At 49.4% G+C, this 22,493-nt stretch overlaps 2 protein-coding genes across 2 annotated transcripts in view; both read right to left on the reverse strand.

Moving 5' to 3' along the window:
- The window catches only part of metrnla (meteorin like, glial cell differentiation regulator a), a 12,150-nt gene extending 5,794 nt beyond the window's left edge, over nt 1-6,356 (reverse strand). Inside the window, exons 1-3 of the mRNA XM_056608813.1 lie at nt 6,296-6,356; nt 5,532-5,710; nt 4,571-4,659 (exon numbers count right to left, since the gene is read on the reverse strand). Coding sequence (XP_056464788.1) covers nt 4,571-4,659; nt 5,532-5,710; nt 6,296-6,356 — 329 coding nt within the window. The remainder of the gene's footprint in view (nt 1-4,570; nt 4,660-5,531; nt 5,711-6,295) is intronic.
- Nucleotides 6,357-12,074: 5,718 nt separating this feature from the next.
- tbcd (tubulin folding cofactor D) overlaps nt 12,075-22,493 on the reverse strand; it is a 32,767-nt gene continuing 22,348 nt past the window's right edge. The window contains exons 30-39 of the mRNA XM_056576654.1: nt 21,459-21,542; nt 20,756-20,914; nt 19,595-19,733; nt 13,995-14,116; nt 13,580-13,657; nt 13,365-13,454; nt 13,155-13,242; nt 12,758-12,867; nt 12,557-12,641; nt 12,075-12,347 (exon numbers count right to left, since the gene is read on the reverse strand). Coding sequence (XP_056432629.1) covers nt 12,336-12,347; nt 12,557-12,641; nt 12,758-12,867; nt 13,155-13,242; nt 13,365-13,454; nt 13,580-13,657; nt 13,995-14,116; nt 19,595-19,733; nt 20,756-20,914; nt 21,459-21,542 — 967 coding nt within the window. The 3' untranslated portion in view covers nt 12,075-12,335. The remainder of the gene's footprint in view (nt 12,348-12,556; nt 12,642-12,757; nt 12,868-13,154; nt 13,243-13,364; nt 13,455-13,579; nt 13,658-13,994; nt 14,117-19,594; nt 19,734-20,755; nt 20,915-21,458; nt 21,543-22,493) is intronic.

The following is a 22,493-nucleotide window of genomic DNA, read 5'->3' on the forward strand; positions in this document are numbered from 1 at the left end:
AGCTCCCAACCTCCAGCTACTAGCCAGCTCCGAACCTCCAGCCAACAGCCAGCTCCAAACCTCCAGCCAACAGCCAGCTCCAAACCTCCAGCTCCTAACCTCCAGCTACTAGCCATCTCCCTACCAGCGCCCACCAATTTCAATAAAACAAAAATACAAACAGTCAAACATAAAAGGAACAAGAAGAAAGCAAACCAGAAGAGAACTAAACACTTCATTTCCAGCCCGTCATGTCCCACAGCAGCAGATGATAAACAGTGAGCCAGTGTGAGCCGCGGGGCGCTCTGTGCTGCAGACTGCATGTCAGAAAGCACTTCCTACAGCATGAATGACTCCTCCAAGATGACAATCGATGGTAGACCGCCCTGACCACATCTTCTGCCGCCCTGTGCTGTCCCTGATCTACACATCCCAACTCTCTCTCTCTCTCTCTCTCTCTCTCTCTCTCTCTCTCTCTCTCTCTCTCTCTCTCATCCCCAATCTCTCTCTTTTCCTCTCATCCTAACTCTCTCTCTTTCTCTGTTATCCCAACTCTCTCTCTCTCTTTATTAGAAGTTGGGCGGGACACCCCCCCCCCCCCCCCCCCCTCCCCCCTCCGATCCCGCAGGGTCAAAAAAGCAGATCAGTGACGCAGATCCTTTTAAGACCGGTTTCAAAGCCTTTTTTCTCTTTTCCGCTCCTTCGTTTGTCGTTCCTTCTCCTCCTCCTCCTCCTCCTCCCAGCGCTGCAGTGTTGCGGTGTCCCCCCTTCCACCCCAACCACCCTGGAACATAAGAACGCTGATGCTGAGCGGGAAACCCACACGGAAAAGAGAGAGAGGCTCCAAGAGAGAAGGCTGCTCTCGGTACACATCGCCGCGCCACCACACCGCTGATGGAAGTCATTATGGATGTGGAAGTGTAACTCCAAACCCGCCCACCACCACCACCACCACCACCCCCCCCCCCCCCCCTCGGTCTGGCTCTCCCGAAATAGACCTGTCTTGAAGGGGGCCACGCCGGCCCCCGAACGGATGTGTGAACCCAGGCCCATTCCGGCAGGGCGGCAGCCTGTCATTAGGCCCACGCGACCCCCCAGGCAGACCTGCTGCAGGCGCGCGTGTGTGTGGGTGTGTGTGTGTGTGTGTGTGTGTGTGTGTGTGTGTGTGTGTGTGTGTGTGTGTGTGTGTGTGGTTGAGAGTGCTGGGTGTGTGTGTGTGCGTGTGCGTGTGTGTGTGTGTGTGTGTGTGTGGTTGAGAGTGCTGGGTGTGGGTGGGGTGTCACGATCAGTGCATCATGATAAAAAATAACTGCATCCTCGACCCCTTTTATTTCCAAAGATTTCAAATCTCAAATCAATTTGATGTAGCTTCGATTTTGTAAACATTTGTATATGTGTGAGTGTGTGCATATATATGCAAAAAAAAACACATGTGAAATTGGCCCGGCACACAAACCAACAGTCTTCCCAATATCTTAAAAAATGAAAGATGTCTTGTCTTTAAGAAGTATTGTTTAAAGGTGGATGTTGAGGGATATGGCTACAACCCCCTTACAACGGCAGTTTATAAGAACCATGTGTTCCTGCCTGGTAGCCCCGCAGTAAGTGTGACATTTATCATGTGAACAACTGACACGAGTCTGGCAACACACGGTCACAGTTCTAGTGAAGTGGCCGCAGGGCTGGGGGAAATTGACAAATTATAGCGTCAGAAACACATTACAGTGAAATACATTGTTTTTGATGAGCGCAGAATAATTGACCCACTTGAAAGTCACAGATTGAAGCCCTGTCATTTGGAGCTCTACCCAAAGACGCGTCAATAGCTGGAAAAGCCCTAATTACGTCTTTATGCAAAATGTCTGCCAGGGGCAAGAGATCACCGGCGATATTTACTGATGTGTTGGAATGTTTATGCTGAGGTTAGCACCACAGGAGCCCACACACTGCTCTGCAACCTTCTGTCATACGGTAAACTTTGTGGAGTGTTTATTTTAGTTTATACAAAAAAAACTACCATCAGAGATCTCCTGTTATTTTGAGTGGCTGAAAGGTGAATTTTTTTCCAAAGAAACAACAACTCAATCCCAAAAATGGATGCATTATTACATTAACGAAAAGTAGCAAAAAGTAGATCCTACTTTAGTCTTTCTCTCCGATTACAATACACACTCTTCCAATAAAAAGCAACAGCAGCTGGATCACCTGATTATTTTAACATGCATGAAGTTTGTATTGGCAAAAAAACATACCATCCCCCCCCCCCCCCTTTTCTTTAACGAGGACGTGCGACGGACTGTGCATGCCTGTGGTAACAGCATTTCAACATGACTAACCCAGGGCCTTGTGTATAGGACAGGCCCTGTTCTCTTGGAGCTCATGATTCTCCATCATCTGTAGGCTGAAGCGGCTGTCATCACGCACACATTCACCAACAAACGCATCCAAACCAGGGGGGGGGTGGGGTGTCATCAGTCATGTGAGGGCCAGCCTCTCTCTCTCTCTCTCTCTCTCTCTCTCTCTCTCTCTCTCTCTCTCTCTCTCTCTCTCTCTCTCTCTCTCTCTCTCTCTCTCTCTCTCTCTCTCTCTCTCTGCAACACATTTACATTTAGGGCATTTAGCAGACGCTTTTATATCCAAAGTGACTTACATTAAGTACATTTGTCAGAAGAAAGAGAAGCAACAATACATGGCTGTCGGTACAGTAAATACATATAGAAACATTGAAACAAGTGAGAAGCACATGCAATCGCCAGGTTAACCCATTCCCTGCAAACAACAAAGATAGGAGGCTGCACAGTGCTAAGTACTATTTTTAAGTGCCAATACACACTGTCAAGATGGCAGAATGATGCGTCCCCTCGGTCACAGGCAGCATACCGCACTCCAGTGGGGTCTCACTTGGGCTCAATCCCATTTCTACCCCTTACCCCTTCCCCTTACCCCTCCCCCTTGTTTTGAAGGGGTAAGGGGAAGGGGTAAGGGGTAGAAATGGGATTGGGCCTTACTCTCCTTCGATTCAAACCCATGCAGGGTTCTAATCTGTGAAGCCCAGCATTATGTGATGAACCGTTCAAAGGGCTGTATGGCTCCACTCTGAGAACGAATAACACACAGAGCTGTACAGTGTTTTCTCAGAATCATCAGGGAACATAATGCTCTATTATGTTTCTGGTGGAGTGATATATATATATATAGCCCGTGTTTCCTCTGAGAAAGCAGCTTTCTGATTACACTATATTTGGCAGGACTTTTGTGTTGGACTGAATAAATAGGGTTTTGAGGAAAGAGTTCACTTAAATTGTGGTCGTTGATGCAGATTGTGTTTCTCCCAAAATGCCCTCGAGAGACAAATTCATGAGAATATTAGGCCTCTACCCGGAGGGGGCGTAATTATCCAATACAGCCACAGGCTTCATAACAAAAACAACATTGTTAACATCGATCTCGGTGACGAATGGCTAACCTGATTTGAAGGGAGCGTTTGTCTTTGAATAGCTCCGCTTTATTACGGTCTCCAATCAGAACGCAGGGTTAAGCCAAAACCGTCCCACCAGCAAAGCCACCACTACTAGCAAACTGTGCTTAGGTTCACAGTTGGCCCGGACGTGCAGCAGCCTATGCCCTACATTCACGTGGCGGCTCCTTTCCATACTGATGGAGCGCTCCAAAGCCACAAGTCTGGAGCCGTCGCAGGCCTGTACCCTAAAACACTAGCCTTTCTTCAGCATCCCCTCTCAACGCCAACCCCGTGGCCATGGAAGACTCAGCTCAGCGGTTAAAGGTACAGTATCAGAGTAATAAAACAGTGGATTTAACCAACACTTCTGTCCGACCCGTACCCCCCTAGGACCCTGCTAACTGGAAGCACTCCAACTTCGCCTCCTCCTCCTTCTCCTACTCCTCCTCCAAAGTGTTTGGCTTTCTGATCCCAAGAAAACAGCCATTCATCTGCAGGGCAGGAACGGCGCTGGAGAGCTTTTTAATTAACGGCGCGCTCTGACTGGCTGCCTGCGTAATGGCTTCCAAATGGTTGGCTGCGGTGGAGGCAGAGGGTTAGTGGGGGGGGGGGGGGGGGGGAGGTGGGGACAATGAGCAAGGGGAGGAGGAGGAGGAGGAGGAGGAGGAGGAGGAGGAGGGGACAATGAAGAAGGAGAGGAGGAGGAGGAGGAGGAGGAGGAGGAGGAGGAGGAGGAGGAGGAGGGGACGACAATGAGCAAGGAGAGGAGGAGGAGGAGGAGGAGGAGGGGACGACATTGAGCAAGGGGAGGAGGAGGAGGAGGAGGAGGAGGAGGAGGGGGGATGACAATTAGCAAAGAGAGCAGGAGGAGGAGGGGACGATGAAGAAGGGGAGGAGGAGGAGGAGGAGGAGGAGGAGGAGGAGGAGGGGGGGGGGACAATGAGCAAGGAGAGGAGGAGGAGGTGGTGCAGATCGCTAGAGAGAAAAAGGTTGCAGAACGGGGGTTTGGGGGGATGGAGGTAAGGAGCTCAAACATCTCAGGTTCTGACCCTTGGCTGCCCCACAAACCCCCCCCCCCCCCCCCCCCCCCCCCCCCCCCCCCCCCCCCAATTCCCCCCACCCCACCCACACCCGCACACCCCCCCACACACGTGTGCCGGCCGCAGATTGGGAGCAGACTGAGTGGGAGCAGGCCCGGGGTGTGGCTGTGAGGGGGAGACCTGGAGCCCGTCGGGGAGTGACAGGAGTTGAGGGACAGAGCCCAGCGGAGCCATCTCTCTCAACGCCTCCACCACCTCCACCCCCCCCACCCCCCCCCCACCCCCCGGACCCTCCACCCCCCATGGGACGTCTGAGTGTCTCTATGGTCCACGAGATCTGGGAAGCGTCAGGGATGGGACTCTGGGATGGGATGCGGCAGTGATTCCTGACAGATATGATGGGGGGGGGGGGGGGGGGGGGGGGTAGACAGAGGGGATGGATCCCTCGGACTGGGGGCAGGGGGGGGGGGGGGGGGGGGGGGGTTCTGCTTGAGCTGGCTCGGCTCCTTGCGACTCCCCTCCTGCTAAAACAAAGACCACAGACCCCTCCCCCTCCCACCCAGACATCTATCTCGGTGGAGACATGACCGGGGTCGTTAACGTTCATATTCCATCTTCTCCTTCTCCTCTATCAGCCCCCCCCCCCCCCTCACATACCCCCCCCCCCCCTCCTCTCTCAGAGCAGAATGTCGGGCGGCTAAAGAAAGAAAGCACTCCTAGAATTAAATAAAAACATAATAAACTGGAAATCACACACACACACACAGACAGAGAGACATGCACACACACACACACAAACACACACACACACAAACACAGAGAGACATGCACACACACACACACACACACACACACACACACACACACACACACACACACATATATACACACACACAGAGACATGCACACACACACACACACACACACACAGAGACATGCACACACACACACATAAACACACACAAACAAACAGAGGCTTTAAAGACCACCCCAGAGAGCTGACCCACCTCTGCCCCCCCCTTGCTTCGGGCTGGCACGCGGCCAGAACAAACTGGGCCCTCCTCCGGGTCGAGAGGGGGGGGGGGGGCGAGGAGCCACGGGCCCGGGGCCGTGCCGCTCCTCAGGCCCCGAGGAGACGGCAGGCGGCCAGTCGTCAGCCGCTGGCTCCTGGAGAATAGCTTCATCCCACGGGCCGGGCCCAGGGCTCCCGGGCCCCCGGGGGGGGCCCCCGCTAGCCGGGAGCGGGAAGGCGGCGGTCAGGGGGCCAAGAGGGTCGAGTGGAAGCCGCGCGAGGGAACGAGCAGCTGGGAGGACCGTTCGGAGGGATGAGCTCATCGTTCTGGCCATCCGCCAGCCACCGGGCCCTTGACCCTGGGGTCCGAGCCCCCCCCCCAGCCCCCCCCCAGCTCCGGCCCGCCTCCCCCACCCCGTCATGAAGTCACTCTCCAGGCACGGCGCAGCACAGAGCCGGCCAGCCACTGTAGCATCACTGGGGGCGTAGGAGACTCCACACACACACACACACACACACACACACAGACACACACACACACACACACACACGCACAAACACACATGCACGCACACACACAAGCGCACACACACAAGCACACACACAGAAACATGTGCTCGCGCTCGCACGCACACATGCCTCAAACACTCTCTCACACACACGCGCGCACCCGCCACGCACACACACAAACACACTATGCACAACGTGTCGTGTGTAGATCACAGCCCAGTATAGAGATCCTTTGAGACGAGCTCAGACAACCCGCAGGCTCTAGTGATCGATTCGATGAACAAACCCTCAGACCCACGAGCACGCACACCGACACAACGGTTATGTCTTTAGAAAACTCTGAATTTAAACTCATGCTGGCTACTGAGTACACTGGAGAGACGGCCAAGGAGAGGCATGAGGGGATAAAAGGGAGAAGCTTCAAGGCTAATTTTAGTCTGGTTTCAGTCCTCCCCAGACTACTGTAAAACAAGAGAATATCTTTCAGCAGGACCTTGGGGCCCACACTGCCGTTAAATCATGTCTATCGGTCTAAGCTCCGCCCCCTTGCCCTCGAAGGACAGATACCCGAGCAACAAGATATATCCCAGAAGGCCTTGAGGCGCTCTCGGCAGGATTTGTGATGTCATTTTTAAACACAGATAGACCAGTTGGCTGTCGACTTGGATATTTGGATCTGGATTCCAGATAAGACCAGAGCATCTGTCCTTCAGTGTTCCGACGTGAAGCCGTCAACGTGTTTGATTTGAAACAAATTCAATCGCATTATGGACACACACAAAAACACAAACACAGACACAAAAAAAACACGAGAGACAAATTCATACACATGAATCACAAACACAAGACACAAACGCACGACTTACACAAACACAGATACAAATACGGGCACATACAACTCAAACACACACACACACACACACACACACACACACACACACACACACACACACACACACACACACGCACACACACAATGTAAACAAACACGGTGGAACGCTGATAAATACAGACATTCCTCCTCAACCAGACCTGCCTGTATGGGTCAGAGACACCACCACAGCAGAGGAATGTGCGGCATGCTGTGGCTGATAAGGATGGTGAAATTAGTTCAGGACAGCCATGATAAGGAGAGATAATCACCTTCAACCCTGAAGTGCTGTGTACTACTACTACTACTACTACACAGCTAATGCTCGCTAGGGAAACATAGCCGACCTAAAAAGAAGTGCTTTTAGTACAAATAATACGATGTCCACCTTCAAAACAGTATACATTGGGTGTTGATTCCAAAACCAAAGGTTTATACGGTTCCTAATTGCAAGTACATTGCTTTAAGTACATTTCTAACCGTTGGTCAGCAAAATGGCACTTTTTAACTTTTTACTTATTCAATTAGCCAAATAATTGAAAACCGGCGCATGCGCGCGTCAGTGTGCGTTTGTTTCAGTGTGCGTGTGTGTGTGTCCACCTGGTACGTACAAATCCAACTACCAATTAACCTGTGTTCCTCTAAGTAACACAGCTTAGCAAGGAACCTGCACGGGGCTGAGGGGTCCAGCTGCCTCTGTGTTCAAATGACATATAATTCCCTACAACAACGTGGTCACTTGCCTGAGTGCAGGGCACATGTTTGGCGTACTGCTGATTATGGCCTGCTGGATGCATATGACGGCTGTGGCTTCCTGGAGTACCACCACATCAGCTGTCATTTTTTATAATCATAGCATCGGTGCTATTTCTAACCAATCATGTAATTATCATATCTCAGCTATTTCCATCGGTCGTGTAATTATCATATTCGGTCATTTCTACTGCCATTTATTTTTTACAATATCTTGGTTACATTTATCTTTTTGTAAATATATATATATATATATATATATATAACAACAGGATAGTTTGACTTTCATTGAACTGCTTATTGCTCAATGGTTTGATTGCTGGTCAGATCTGGGGTCACAAACTAAAGTAGGGGCACTATGCACCATTGAGAAAGAAAAGGCGTGTCCTTGTCACGGCTATTGTCATGAATGTTACTTTTAATCCTGTTGACTTAATGTTCCTTTGAAATTGTCTCTTTCAGTTGAAAGCCACAGTATGGCTGAGCACATACAAAGGGGCAGGCATCAAATACATTACGCTTTTACATCGTGTTATGTACATAATCAACACCAACATGTTTAGGACGGTTGAGGCATTGCAAGGATTCTTCAGGTCAAGTAAGTTCACGCAACACACACACACACACACACACACACACACACACACACACACACACACACACACACACACACAAAAGCGCACACACACGCGCGCGCGCACACACACACTTCAGGCCAATCCGAAGGAGGTCAGTAATTAGCAGGTTGTCGTGTGGTCAGGCCATTCAACTTGGGATCTGTGTCAGCAGTCCTTTCTGTTTTCTTTTATCTGTTGCCTTAGCGAAACATAGCAACTCTTACGCTACAATTGAGAAGAAAAAGGGCAAAAAAACAACAACACACAATGACCGGTGGTTAACGACTCAGCCCTAAATGTTCTGTTCACTGGAACACGGGCTGGAGGTCCACTTATCGCTGCCCCGTGAACCTCCACTCCATAAATCGAGCTGAACGAGCACCTGGACTGTTACTGTCGCTAATCACACAAACGAGCAACGCCAGGTGTGGCTTGGAAACACAGGAAGTATCAGAGTATAGGAGTCCCACCTGGTAACAATCAGCTCTCTCAACAACAGACAACAGTTCCAGTGTAGGCCTAGTTCAGACCCAGTATAGGCCCAGTTCAGGCCCATTTTAAGCCTCAGCATACCTTAATCATCAAAGAAACGGTTTCCTAAAAAGGTTGTTGGGCAAAGAGGAGGCAAACCTCCAACTTTGTTCCTAGAGCCTAAAGGGGAGCTACAGCTGCAGTAGCTTTCCTGTCTGTGTCATCTGGAGAATAATCCTCAACTGAACGGGAATTTGACTGGACTTTGTATTACAAAGTAGATTAAATTGCAAACATATCTTTCAGAATGTTTAGTACTCTGTTGCTACTCAAGTTTTTTATTTCCATTTTAACTGCCTTAACAGTGCTTTTACCCTGTTATTACGAGTCTGTTTTACAATGGTTAGTTTGTAGCTTAAGAAAAAAACAAACTCTAGGTTAACTTCAGGGCAAACAGAGTAAACATGGGTTGGTGCTTTCTCTGTCGAGTCGCTGATTGCTCTGAGGAAATGAGCTTGATTATCTACGCGTCTGTAATGCTGATCGCAATCTGGGGATCAGGAGGAACAGAGAGAAGTCTTCCGAGTCGAAAGACATCTGTGAATAGCGTAGTGGATGTTTCCTAAAATATATAATAATGGCTTCTCGTTAAACTCAACCATTTCGCTGCAAAAATTCATAGTTCGAGTGACTCCACTTCATGTATCCCGAGTTTGCCAACAAATGAATAAAAAGCCATTCATGCTGCACACAGCTCAGCATTGTGGAGCTCTAACCTGCTCCTAAGTATATAGAGTGTATTTAAGTGTATTTAAGAGAGTGAACCCAGTGCCCACAACCACCAGTTGGGTTTCCATCCATTATACCAAGTCTTATTCCAACCAAACCCCATGACAGGGTATACAGCTAAATAGGCAAAAACAAACATTTTCCTGGACAATTAACTTTCTTTGAATCCCATAATAAGTACAACAGTGGAAAGTGCAAGGAGGCTATGTCCTAATATCACACCAAAGTGAGTCAATGAGGGAGTATAGCCCCCCCCCCCCCCCCCCCTCTTGGCCCTCCTAAAAGGGCACCATTGTACAAAATGGAGAGAGAGAGAGAGAGCGATCGCCATGGCTACTGGCGACCAACTGTAAGCCTTTTAGAATTATTAGCATTCCTCTCTTCCTCTGAGCACTGTAGCAGAGCTGCTCGCTTCACCATCAATCCTCCTGAGAGAGAGACAGAGTGAGAGAGAGACAGAGTGAGAGAGAGAGAGAGGGAGAGACATGGAGTGAGAGAGAGAGATGGAGAGGGGGAGAGAGAGAGAGAGATAGAATCTCAGAGAGAGAGACATGGAGGGAGGGAGAACGAGAGACATAAAAGGAGAGAGGGAGATAGACAGAGAAAGAAACTCAGAGAAAGAGAGAGAGACATGGAGGGAGAAAGAACGAGAAACATAGAGAGAGAGAGCGAGGGAGAGAGGGAGAGACACACACACACACACACACACACACACACACACACACACACACACACACACACACACACACACACACACACACACACACACACACACACAGGGGAGGCACACCATTTCTTTCAATGGCCAAACACCGGAATTCCCATCTAGCTGGGGAATTAATTAAAGTCGAATTATGGGGCGGCGGCGGCACGATATTGAGCGACCCGAGATAAAACCCGACAGCACTCTGGAAGGAGGGGGGGGGAAGGAGACAGGGAGCCTGACTGAGGGTGGGTGTGTGCCCTGGAGGACGCTGGGTTGGCTGAGCCAGAGCCATGGGTGTCACCGCTAGAGACAATATGGGCCATTGATAGCCAAAGCCTCCATCTATCTTCTGGGCTGGACCCACCCATAGTGGGGCGATGACGTGAACCACCTCATCGCGTGCTGATCAAAATAATAATCAGGGGGTTTATGAAATCGGGGACATTTTATGAGCATTTAATGAAATCATGTGTCCTGTATTGCTGATAAGAGGGACGATGTTATACATCTCCGGGAACAGCCCGGGCCTGTGGTGTACGTTGGTGTCATTGGTTAAGGGACCGACCGAGTGAAGGAAGCCATCACTGAGTTGATTGTTAATCAAGGTCATTCATGGATATGATTATCAATGCCCCCCCCCCCCCCCCCCCGGACACTAGAGCCCAAAGCACAGATTTCGATTCATATTGGCGGCGAGAGCCGATGATGAAATGGAATCATCTATCTATATCTATATCTATATTTATATATATATATACACTTTTTTTTTTTCAAGCTTATTTGACAGTACAGAGTTGAAATGGGGAGACAGAGAGAGGGGGGGGGGGAATGACCTGCAGTAAAGGTACACGGGTCGGACTCGAACCCGCGACCACTGCAAAGAAGGCCAGAGCCACTATGGTACCACTACGCCACCGTAACACCCGGAATCATATTGTTTTAATGGAGCAAAACAAACCGGACATATGTTGTGGAGCCATCATTTTGGCTCGTTTCATTTAGGACACGGGTCTATTATGGATGGGTCGATACTGAAACGATATTTTAGTGTCTGTCCCGACACGGCTCTGTGCTTAAAAATAAGGACAATTAAACATTATTCACCTTTCTCAAAACAGCAGGCCTAACCTTTTCTTAGCTCTGTTGACATTCTGCCCACTGAACTGACATACATGATTTTTTTTTTTATATATATATATATATATATATATATATATATATAAGCACCTGTAAAAAAGAGAAAATGAAAACCCATATTCATTGAGTGACCAGATGTGCCGTTCATGCCGCAAGAATGCACTGCCCTCAAAGAAATGATCAAACTCCCTTCCGTTTGAAAGCGTGGGCACATAAAAAAAAACATGTGAATCGGCTGCAGAATTCCCTGCTTCTCAATGGTAAAAGTAATACAACTCCATCATTAATCGCATTACAGCCGATGTAATGCAATAGGGTCCAGATTCCGAGGCCCCAGGGCTGCCGGGCCGGCGAATGGTTAACAAGCCCCGGCCCCGGCCAAACCCAGGCGTCCAATCAGAAAACAACTGCATCTTTGTTAGCGTGGGACAAGCGAGCGGGCAGAAACAATGCCGCTCCTATTGGGAGTCTAATGAGAAGGCCCGGTCTGACGGTGACACCACCGGCCCTGTCCGGCCCTGTCCGGCCCTGTCCGGTCCCGTTCTGCTTGCTGGCTACAGGACGAGGGAACTGTTAACTGGCCTGGGACTGCTCCAGAGAGCTGGGGGGGGGGGTTCCTCCGACTGCTCACTGCTAACTGCCCAGTTTGATGGCTGGTCCCATTTGGGTTCACCAGCATAAGGGAGGAGAATTATTCAACTTTGAGAAAAAATAGATATCTTCCTTTCATAAATAATCATCACAAAAATGCCTTGGTGTTTTCATCTATTTATTTTTGCCCAACAATCTTTACTTTTTGCACTCCAACTGTGATTAGAACGGTTAAAACGGATTTGAACGGTGAACATTTATATTGCGCTAATGGTTAAGTGGTTCTGGACTGCGGAGCATGGTGGTTAATTCGGCCCTCATCGACGGTCCTCTACGTTGTGCCTCTGCGTTGTTCCCCTACGGTTCCATGCTGAGGGGTTGCTGGTGTCAGCCGGCCTGCTAGGCGGGGCTCTGTCACAGGAAGAGAGGATTCAAAGTTAATCAGAGTAAAAAGAAAATAAAACACGCAAAGTGGAAGAACTAGCCAAAGTGATCAGAATACCTTATACCAAATACCGAACGCACACGTTTCAACCTCAAATGATTACATTTCACACCACACGGCGTCAAGCTTGATCAGTGCCCAGATCCACTTATGGCATGCTATCCCTTACAGTTACCTTAGCAACTAGCTGGGGCCGGGGTACCCCCAGCATGTCAGAGAGCTGATTCCTGAACGTCCGGACGGTGGCGAGGTCATTCTCCCTGGAACGCACATCGGGCAACGCAACGTGAGAGACGAACACGCGCATACACACAGAAAACACGCTTGGAAAAAGACGAGGGACACTGCGATCGCAGCGCTCACGTCCACCACTGACCAGTTAGTGTCGCTCAAAAGGGTCATGGCCTCGTCCAGAACCTCGGCGTCGACCACGTCGTCGTAGGTCAGCAGCATCTCGTACATCTGGCCGGCTGTTTCTTTTCTCACCTGCGGAATGGAGGTGAATGGTGGCGGCATGGAGGTATGGAGATTCAATGAGCAACAACCTTCACCTAGACTGGCCGAACACCAGTACGAACACAAAATTGTAACACGGACCAGTCAAATGTCTCAGTTTGCCATTCTCTCTATAAGCTTCTCATTTACCCAATTGCCACCATTCAGCTGAACAAGAAATGTCCGTAACACTGAATTCAATTATTTCTCCAAAACCAATAACAGTGATGAAGTGATAGTCGCGTCCCGATTGATCTGATCCAAAATGGCAGACTCACCGCAAACAAGCCATGGCCCAGCAGCACCAGCAGCTGGGACAGAACCAACTTCCGGACCGGCCCCCGGAACTGGATCAGCCCACAGAACCTGGAGCAAGGGGGCCACCGCGACCAAGTCATGTCAACACACTTCCCCCTCACACGCACACACCCAAACGTGTAGAAGACAAAACCGATTTAATCGGGTCGATTGGTTGAGTCGGGACTCACACAGCGATGCAGGAGGGAAGCTTCTGCATACTCATGGACCTCTTGATCTCCTCTTTGCAGAGCGCCAACAGGTCCACGCAGAAGGGATGGCTGCAGAGATGAAGAAAGAGAATTCCAAGATCGTTTCCTCGAGTCCGAACTTCCTGGATACAACCGCAGCATGATGCGAGGCTGAACTACGACAGCATGTCAAACCACCCCTCTGCAACGCTTACTCTTCTTGAGTGGCGAAGACTTCAAAGCAGTTGTTGGAGAGTATCATATCGAGCATCTTCAGCAGAGGAATGGACACCCTGCGGAGAGAGACAGACACGTCAACACAGGGGCACCGGGGGAGTCGGCTCCAGACTCAAGCTCCTCCCACTGCTCTACAACTCTGCTAGACAGCGTTTTGACGACGCAGAACGATCACCAACATCTGTGTGTGTGAGAGTGAATGAGTGAGTGAGTGTGCGCGTCTGTGTGTCTCTGTGTCTGTGTGTGTGTGTCTCTGTATGTGTGTGTGTGTCTCTGTATGTGTGTGTGTGTCTGTATGCGCGCGTGAATACGTGTGTGTGCATTTGTGTGTGTGCACGTGCGTGCGTGCTTGCGTGCATGCATGGCTCTGTGTTTGCGTGTGCGCGTGCGTACCGGTCATGGCGAAGGTTGTCTTTGAAGACCTTCAGCAGGGCGTCTCCGAAGTGGCCCAGGGCGGTGCTGTCCTGCTGGATGCCCTTCAGGTGCTCGAACAGGGACTGGGACGAGAAGCGGACCTGGAGGAGGTCAACAGAGGGCCCAGGTCAGTGAGCGTCACCGCTACGTCACGTGACCTCACCCTAACGCTGTGTGACTGCCACACCGGGTCAGTGCTCGGTGGCGTGGAGGTCAAGACGAGGCTAACCTTTGTCTGTGTCCATCCATGTTGTTTTTCTATGAACACATCCTGGGAAAACACAGCACCACATACAACGGGAATGCCCATACGATGTAGTAAATGATACGGTAGCAATGCGGTCTAACTAGTGCTAATATACAGACAAAAGGAGGGCCTAACAACGAATTGTTCTGGGCCACCATATTTCAAAGACATGCAACTCTCGCTGAACTATAATAAATAACAGTAATTTCTTTTTCTTTACTATGGCACAAACCAGTGAACCCTGGAAACTCGAGTTACATTATATGATGATGAGGATGATATATTTTGCCAGACGATTAGCCAGAAACCTAATGAAATCAACCTGTCACTTCGCTGGAGAAAGACAAACAACCGACTAATGGCCGTTCTTTGTGGGCTTTACTTTTTTCCGCTCTTCCCCGCTTCAGACCTTTGATTAAAGATGGCGATAGCAACTGCAGTTCAAATCAGGACAAAGGAAGTCAACCCAAATGCTTTCTCCCCATGGCTTGTGTGTGTGTGTGTGTGTGTGTGTGTGTGTGTGTGTGTGTGTGTGTGTGTGTGTGTGTGTGTGTGTGTGTGTGTGTGTGTGTGAGTGAGCTTGTGTATATTATATGGATACGTGTGAGAACAGTCAATTCCAAAGAGATGGATGCTGTGTTGGCTTGGTTTCCCCCCCAACACGGCCCTGTCCAAACATATCAGAGCTCACAGCCTCCGAGGGTCTAGGAGGAAAATAACTGGGGGGGGGGGGGGGGAGGGAGGGGATGGAGGTGAGGCAGAGAAGGGGGAGAAGGGGGAGGGAGGGGGGGGGAGACGGTGTTGGAGAGCAGCGATGGCTAAACGGAGCCAACAAAGTGCCAGAGAACCGCACGGAGGGAATAGGCTTACGGCTATTGTTGGCAGGTGTCCACTCGCGTTGCCGTCCTCTGTGCTCTGTGAGCGCTCGGGCCAAAAGAAGAAAAAAGGCCCGGGCCATATTTTTCTTCATTAGAACCGTAAACAGAGTACAAATGTAAGAAACGACCAAAGCCCCACCAATCCTCTGTTGATGGCCTGGAGGCAGCTCTCTTAAGACGGGCTCCTTCAGTCCCAAGGCCCACCGCGGGAGAAGGGCAGCGGGCCTAACCCTACCGCTGGAGTGAGGGGGAGCGTGGAGGGGGCGTGGACCAGGGCAGGTCATCACTGTGCTCAGACGCTCCTACCCTGTAGTGCAGGACAGTGCAGTGGTTAAGGTGCTTGAGCCCTAGCCAAAGGCTTGTGTCCGTAGTCCACCTGTCGGCTTTTGTTGAGCATTGACTAAATAAAAGTATGTCCCGTTATTCTTCAGTGCAAATGCACACTTTCTGATGGGTTTGACGGGTGACAAGCGTGTACTTATGCTCAGTCGCTTGGGATACAAGCGTCTGCTAAATACCCTAAATGTTAATCTAATAATGATCCTTCAGATCACTCCGACGTGGAGGTAACTTATCCATTGCTTTGGGCTTTGCCAGCGTGTTGCGTGCAGGGAGTTAAAAAAACAACAGGGCCTGTTGAGCCTGAGGACGCCGTCTTTATACAGCCTGCTCTTCGGCAGACCGTGGACACAAAGCCGTTTAGGAATATTGGTTTCAGCCGTCGAAGCGTTCCAGCGTTACTCCGACGGCACGGAGCTGAAGGAATGTGGTGGAAAATGCTTCATGCATTCTTCCTTAATGATGCGGTCCTCATAAAATAAAGACGTTTTTAATAGACGTTTGCTGTTGCCCCGCAATATGACCCTTCTCTCGTCTCTGTCATCGCCCAGATGTGGAGAGCCTTACCAAACCGATGTAACAAGACTCAACGCTGACTCATTGACGCGGACAAGGTGGTCATGCAGATGTATGATATTGATTGAGGCGTGTTTGTCAAAAATATATCACTGATGAACATTTAAGCCGCATGTGGTGCCAGTTTGCAGATATGTGGTCAAAACCCGAGCCAGGTACTTGTACAAACTGTACAACTCTACTCTGCGGCGTAGTAGCCTCTAAAGCAGTCATCTCAGATCCAGAAGTTGGACAAAGCTACAGTATAGACCTCCAATGCGATCACTACAATGAGTGTAGCAGCTGTAGGAGAGTTTAAATTGTTGTCCCCTGCCTTGGCATCGTTGCTTATGCAAACGGGTCCCGATACCTCTTCTAAAGCCAGAGTGTCATCTGGTTTCACGTCCGAGTTTTCGCCTCGTAGTAGTTTGTTTGCTTTCTGTTTTGAAAGATCCCAGCCAGACAGATATATTTGTCCCTCCAAGTCGATGGTCAGCCATATCACGTTCTCTGTGGCTCCGCCAGTCAGCTGAACCGCAGCTGAACCACGGCTGACCTTCAGCTCCCCGCCCCAAGGAACATGATTTGTCGAAACTCATTTGAGTTCAAATAAATAAAAACGTGCATATTTGAGCAGGTTGATCAGGTTTCTTATGTTCTGATTTGTGAGACTGCTACTCCAGGGAACATTTGCATTGTGCAACACTTTGTAGTAATAGATCTCGTCAAAGTACACGAGTAGTTATTTGACTGAAATCCATCGGAGTTTAACAACATGTTACTAATCACAGCGAGACCATCGACTCATACAACGATTGAACGTTGTTTCGGGACAACTACACCTAGGCCTCCGTGAGCGCTGCGTTCCGTCTGAATTGGAAGCTACAGCGCGCCTTGCTGGCCAGACACGGAATGAAAGGGCCCCGGGAATGATGTGCGATCAGCCGAGATGACGCAGACTGTCCCAGCAGCAGCAGCAGCAGCAGCAGCAGCCCTGAGGAGCAGCATAAACAAGCAGGTCCTGCAGGGATCAGGAAGCCTGGCGCCTGCCCCGGCACGTTCCCTCTCACTCAGCCTCCGAGCGGGGGAGGAACCGGTGTGGCAGACACAGGGAGAGCGAGGCCAGGTCATCAGACATTTAGAAAAAAAAAAGTTTGGGAGAGACAGAAAGAAAGGGGGAAAAAAAAGTGGGATGAAATGACAATCTTGGTTTTGGTGAAACCGTTGGTGAAACTAAGGGAGCTGGTGGGGGATGGGGCATTTTCCCAAGTGTGCGTGTGTGTGTGGGGGTGTTTTGGTGTGTGTGTGTGTATATGTCTGTGTGCGTGTATATGTCTGTTTCAATTTGTGTGTTTCGCTGTTTGTGGGTCTGTGTGTGTTTGTTTTGGTGTGTGTGTGTTGGTGTGTGTTTTGCTGTGTTTTGGTGTGTATGCATGAGTGTTTAAGTGTGGGTGTTTAAGTTTGTGTACTTTTTGTGTGTTTTAGTGTGTGTACTTGTGTGTGTGTGCGTGCGCGTGCATGGGGAGTCTGGTCGACAGTCATTTTCGAGAGCCTGGTGATAGATGCATGTTATTCCTCCGTTTGCCTCGTTTGTGCTGCAGCACTGGACTGTGAGACACGGATTGTTTGGGGCACCTGTGAGTGCGGGAACCCATTGACGCTGACGGGTCCAGACACGCCCCAATCCTGGTACGACCAGGGCCTTTGAGCAACGCGCAGTGCATTCTGTCCCACATACAGATTGGCACCTGCCAGCCAAACCAGATAACATTTATGTCTCCAGTTCCGAGGAGCTGGGCGTAAGAAGAGCCTCTTCTTGTTTTGATCTCCTTGGGCCAATTTTGTTGTTGGGTTTCAGACCCACTTTCTAGACTTTCTTGTTTTTCAGTTGTTTGGGAAAAGGCCTTCTCCCATAATTTGACAGTCATACAGTAACGCAACACAAGGCTGGGAGGGAAAGCTGTTGCAATGGCACAACCTAGAGGAGGGGAAAGGTGCAGAACTAACAGGGAATATATGTTCTTTAAATGATTGGCAATTGAGAATCACAAACCCTTGATACTTTTTTCTACTACTTTTCTACACTATCTAAAACAATTACTATTTGTTACAATTTATTGCTACTAATTGATTGAATTACTTTACTTAATTACAGCCAATCACTTACTACTAATTTGCTACAGCTGAATTTGATAATTCAATATCATTAGTCTTTAAATTTAGGTAAATTCATAAATCCGGCATTTATTAATTTATAAAATAACAAAAAGAGAAAATCATCAAGTAATCTAATAAAGGTGGACCACCACAACATTATAGTGGACCGGACTACACTTCGATAGTGCACCAGATTAGATCACTAAAGTGAACCGGACTAGAGCATTATAGTGGACCGGACTAGACCATTATAGTGGACCGGACTAGACCATTATAGTGGACCGGACTAGTTCACTATAGTGGACCGGACTAGATCACTATAGCGGACCGGACTAGACCATTATAGTGGACCGGACTAGTTCACTATAGTGGACCGGACTAGATCACTATAGTGGACCGGACTACACCATTATAGTGGACCGGACTAGTTCACTTTAGTGGACCGGACTAGTTCACTATAATGGACCGGACTAGATCACTATAGTGGACCGGACTAGACCATTATAGTGGACCGGACTAGAAAACTAAAGTAGACCGGATTAGACCATTATAGTGGACCGGACTAGACCATTATAGTGGACCGGACTAGACCATTATAGTGGACCGGACTAGACCTTTATAGTGGACCGGACTAGACTACTAAAGTAGACCGGAGTAGATCACTCTAGTGGACCGGACTAGATCATTATAGCGGACCGGACTAGACCATTATAGTGGACCGGACTACACCATTATAGTGGACCGGACTAGACCATTATAGTGGACCGGAGTAGATCACTAAAGTGGACTGGACTAGACGATTATAGTGGACCAGACTAGACTACTAATGCGGACCGGACTAGATCAATATAGTGGACCGGACTAGACCATTATAGTGGACCAGGCTAGACTACTAAAGTGGACCGGACTAGACCATTATACTGGACCGAAATAGACCACTAGTTGACCAGACACGAACACTATTGCGGACCAGACTAGACAACTGTAGTGGACCAGGACAACACCAGACCAGTAAAGTGACCCAGACTACATCAATAAAGTGGACCGGGACCCGACTAGACCACTAAACTGATCCGGACTAGATCAATATAGAGGACCGGGACCCGACTAGACCACTAAACTGATCCGGACTAGATCAACATAGTGGACCGGGACCCGACTAGACCACTAAACTGATCCGGACTAGATCAACATAGTGGACCGGGACCCGACTAGACCACTAAACTGATCCGGACTAGATCAACATAGTGGACCGGGACCCGACCAGACCACTAAACTGATCCGGACTAGATCAACATAGTGGACCGGGACCCGACTAGACCACTAAACCGATCCGGACTAGATCAATGTAGGTGACCAGGACCAGCCTTGACCCCCCCCCCCCCCCCACCCACTGGGCCTACCGTGGAGCTGGTGAGGCCGCCCACGGACACGGTGAGGCCCAGCAGCGTGTGGTAGCGGTAGTGCTCCAGGCCCAGCAGCTGGGTGATGTAGGGGAAGGCGTGCGAGGAAGCGTTCCAGTTCAGAGTGGTCCCCGTCTCACTGGAACACACAGGGAACATACGTGTCATCGAGGGCATATAAAGACTGGGACCAGAAAATAATTACATTCCCTCCAGTGAAACCCGTTCATATTTTAGGTACCATGGGCTCTGCCGGAAGGGGTGGACTTACGAGCTCTGTTAAGGCTGGGTGTTCAAACATAAAACTAGAAGCTCCGTCTCTTCATATACTTTGGGAAATGGAAATAATTGCAGGTTCTAGTATATGTTAGTAGTGTAGGTAATATTAGTTCACAAATGTTACATGTAGGAGGGTAAAGCACAGGTCTAGCTCATAGCAGTGTTGCAGTTCAGAAACTAATCAAACTCATCAACTCACTCTGACATCCTCTAAGCTGGGGCTAAGGCACGCTTACAGAGGGACAATGGTAGGATGACATATAGTATCATATTCCCTACTACTTAGTGTTGCCAAATAAGACAGGGAATAAGCGCAGCACTAAAAACCTAGGGATGAACGCATGGATGATTCTCCAGGATTTGATTGGGTGGTTCAAAAAGTGACAGAACCAGCTTGCCAGCTTTGCGTAAGCCAGTCGCATGCTTCATATGAAGGGGAGTGGCAACGCTGGCATCGTATTATTATGTCAAATTGCACGCCTGCCAGTATGGACAAGTTGTCGTCAGACACTAAACCCCTTAGGGGTAGAGGTCATAGGTTTATTAGATTTAAATCAAACTATACAATAAACTGATTTTTGGGGGGCGGATTTGGTTGAATTGGTGACTGTGGAAATGAGCTAAGAAAAGCCTACATTTACATTCACAAAAGAGTCATTTTGCAGAGTCTTTAATCCAAACAAGTCACAGACCTCGGGGCTCGAACCAAGAACCCTTTGGCTGGGAGTCAAACATTCACACGCCTGCCCCAGGGGACATCTGCACTGGGTTTTCAAAACATACCCGAGATTCATGTGACAACCTGCGTCTAACCCGCGGTGACACAGATGAAAGACAACGGCAAGCATCGACTGTGACAAGCCGCTGGCCCGACCGACTCACAGGGGGAAGATGCTCAGCAGCTCCTCCCTGTGGTGGATGTGCGGTACTGCAGGGTCGGAGCAGTGGAGGAGGCGCAGGAAGACCATGCCCGCGTGAGCCCTGTAGCGGTCGATCTTCTCCGCCGCCTGCTGGACGATGCAGCACATCATGCGCTCCACCCTACGCGCGCGCGCACGCGCACACACACACACACACACACACACACACACACACACACACACACACACACACACACACACACACACACACACACACACACACACACACACACACACACACACACACACACACACACAATCATCATCCTGAAGTCATGTACGAGCATGTTTCGAATGGGTGGTTCAAAAGGCAGAACAAGTGTTTAAGACGTTACGTAGTTAGTGGTTGAAAGTCAAGCCTGCCAGCACTAAACAGTAAGATGATTTTGGCTGCACAGAAGCTGGGACTTGCTTAGTTTAGGGGTTAACTGGGAGGTTGGCTTACAAAACATTATCTTTGTTTTATATATATATGCGTGTCTTTGATGTAGTCTTTAGAAAACTAAATACGGTTAGAATTTATGAACCTGAAGGACTTTCACTACTAGTTACCTAATCAAGACACTGGTCAACACTCTGATTGGTCAAACGTGGCACAACCCATTCCCCCTTAGCCTCATCGTAATGCTGCTGGGAAATGTAGTTTGTGTCCAAAGTGTACTCACAGGTCCGGTGCGAGGAGCTCTGGGGCAGTGCTGACCACTAGGAGGGTCACCTCCATCAGGCTGGTCATGGCTGCCTCCCTCACCCTGGACACGCACACGCACACACACACACACACAACAAATCAACAGACAATTTATCAAGGCCAAACCCCACTGAAATAGTCCCGCATGTATGCTAACATCTTCATAGATCTGGGTCGGACCGTGCGCGGCTCTCTGGCCGTTCGATGACCTGCGCACACTCAAAGAGGTGCAGTCTTCCAAGAGCTTAGCAATGCATCGCCCTTCTCTGCAGAGGAACGCGTCGAGTGATCACCGATTGGTCGAGCGGGGAAGAGGGCTTATTGTTTACAATAACAGCCAGACACGAGAATAAATGAATGCACCCGGCGAAATCCAATCACTCTTTTCATTTGGTTGCGATACACCTTTTGTGCATTTTTGAACGATTATTTTTATGGAGAAAAATCCATCTCCCTTTCAGGACTGGTTCACCAGTTTATTAACATATGCTAATTAACAGTTGCATATGGGGTAGGAGACGATATACTTCTCCCTCGTGTGCACATCGACTCCGAAGCATAGACGCAGGCAGCTCTGGACGGGTCTGGGTCACGTCTCAGAGTCCCGATGAGGACTACCTCCGCCAACCCACGCATCATACAGAACCGAGAGTTCAGCCTCGGGGTGCTCCATTATGGCAAAAATCATAATCACGGTTATTTTGGTCAATATTGAAATCACGATTATTCAAACGATTCTTTTTGAGTGTGCAAACATGATGCATTAAGTCATCATTCTCTCCAAAAGAAACCTCTGTGAAACTGATAACTTAAGAAGTCTCCTCTCGATGAACTGCACAGCCCCCGTTGAGCCTCCGTTGTTACACTTCAAAATGGTTCCGCCTTTGCATATTCATTCTCAACGCCCGGTAATAACGCGCTTCGTCTGAACGCACGGAAGAGGAGCGCAGAGAGAGAGAGCGGGTGCAGCTGCGGAGCGTGTCACTAAACGTGCCCCGGCGCTGGTATGGCG

This window comes from Gadus chalcogrammus, chromosome 2 (genome assembly GCF_026213295.1).
Source record: "Gadus chalcogrammus isolate NIFS_2021 chromosome 2, NIFS_Gcha_1.0, whole genome shotgun sequence".
NCBI lineage: Eukaryota > Metazoa > Chordata > Actinopteri > Gadiformes > Gadidae > Gadus > Gadus chalcogrammus.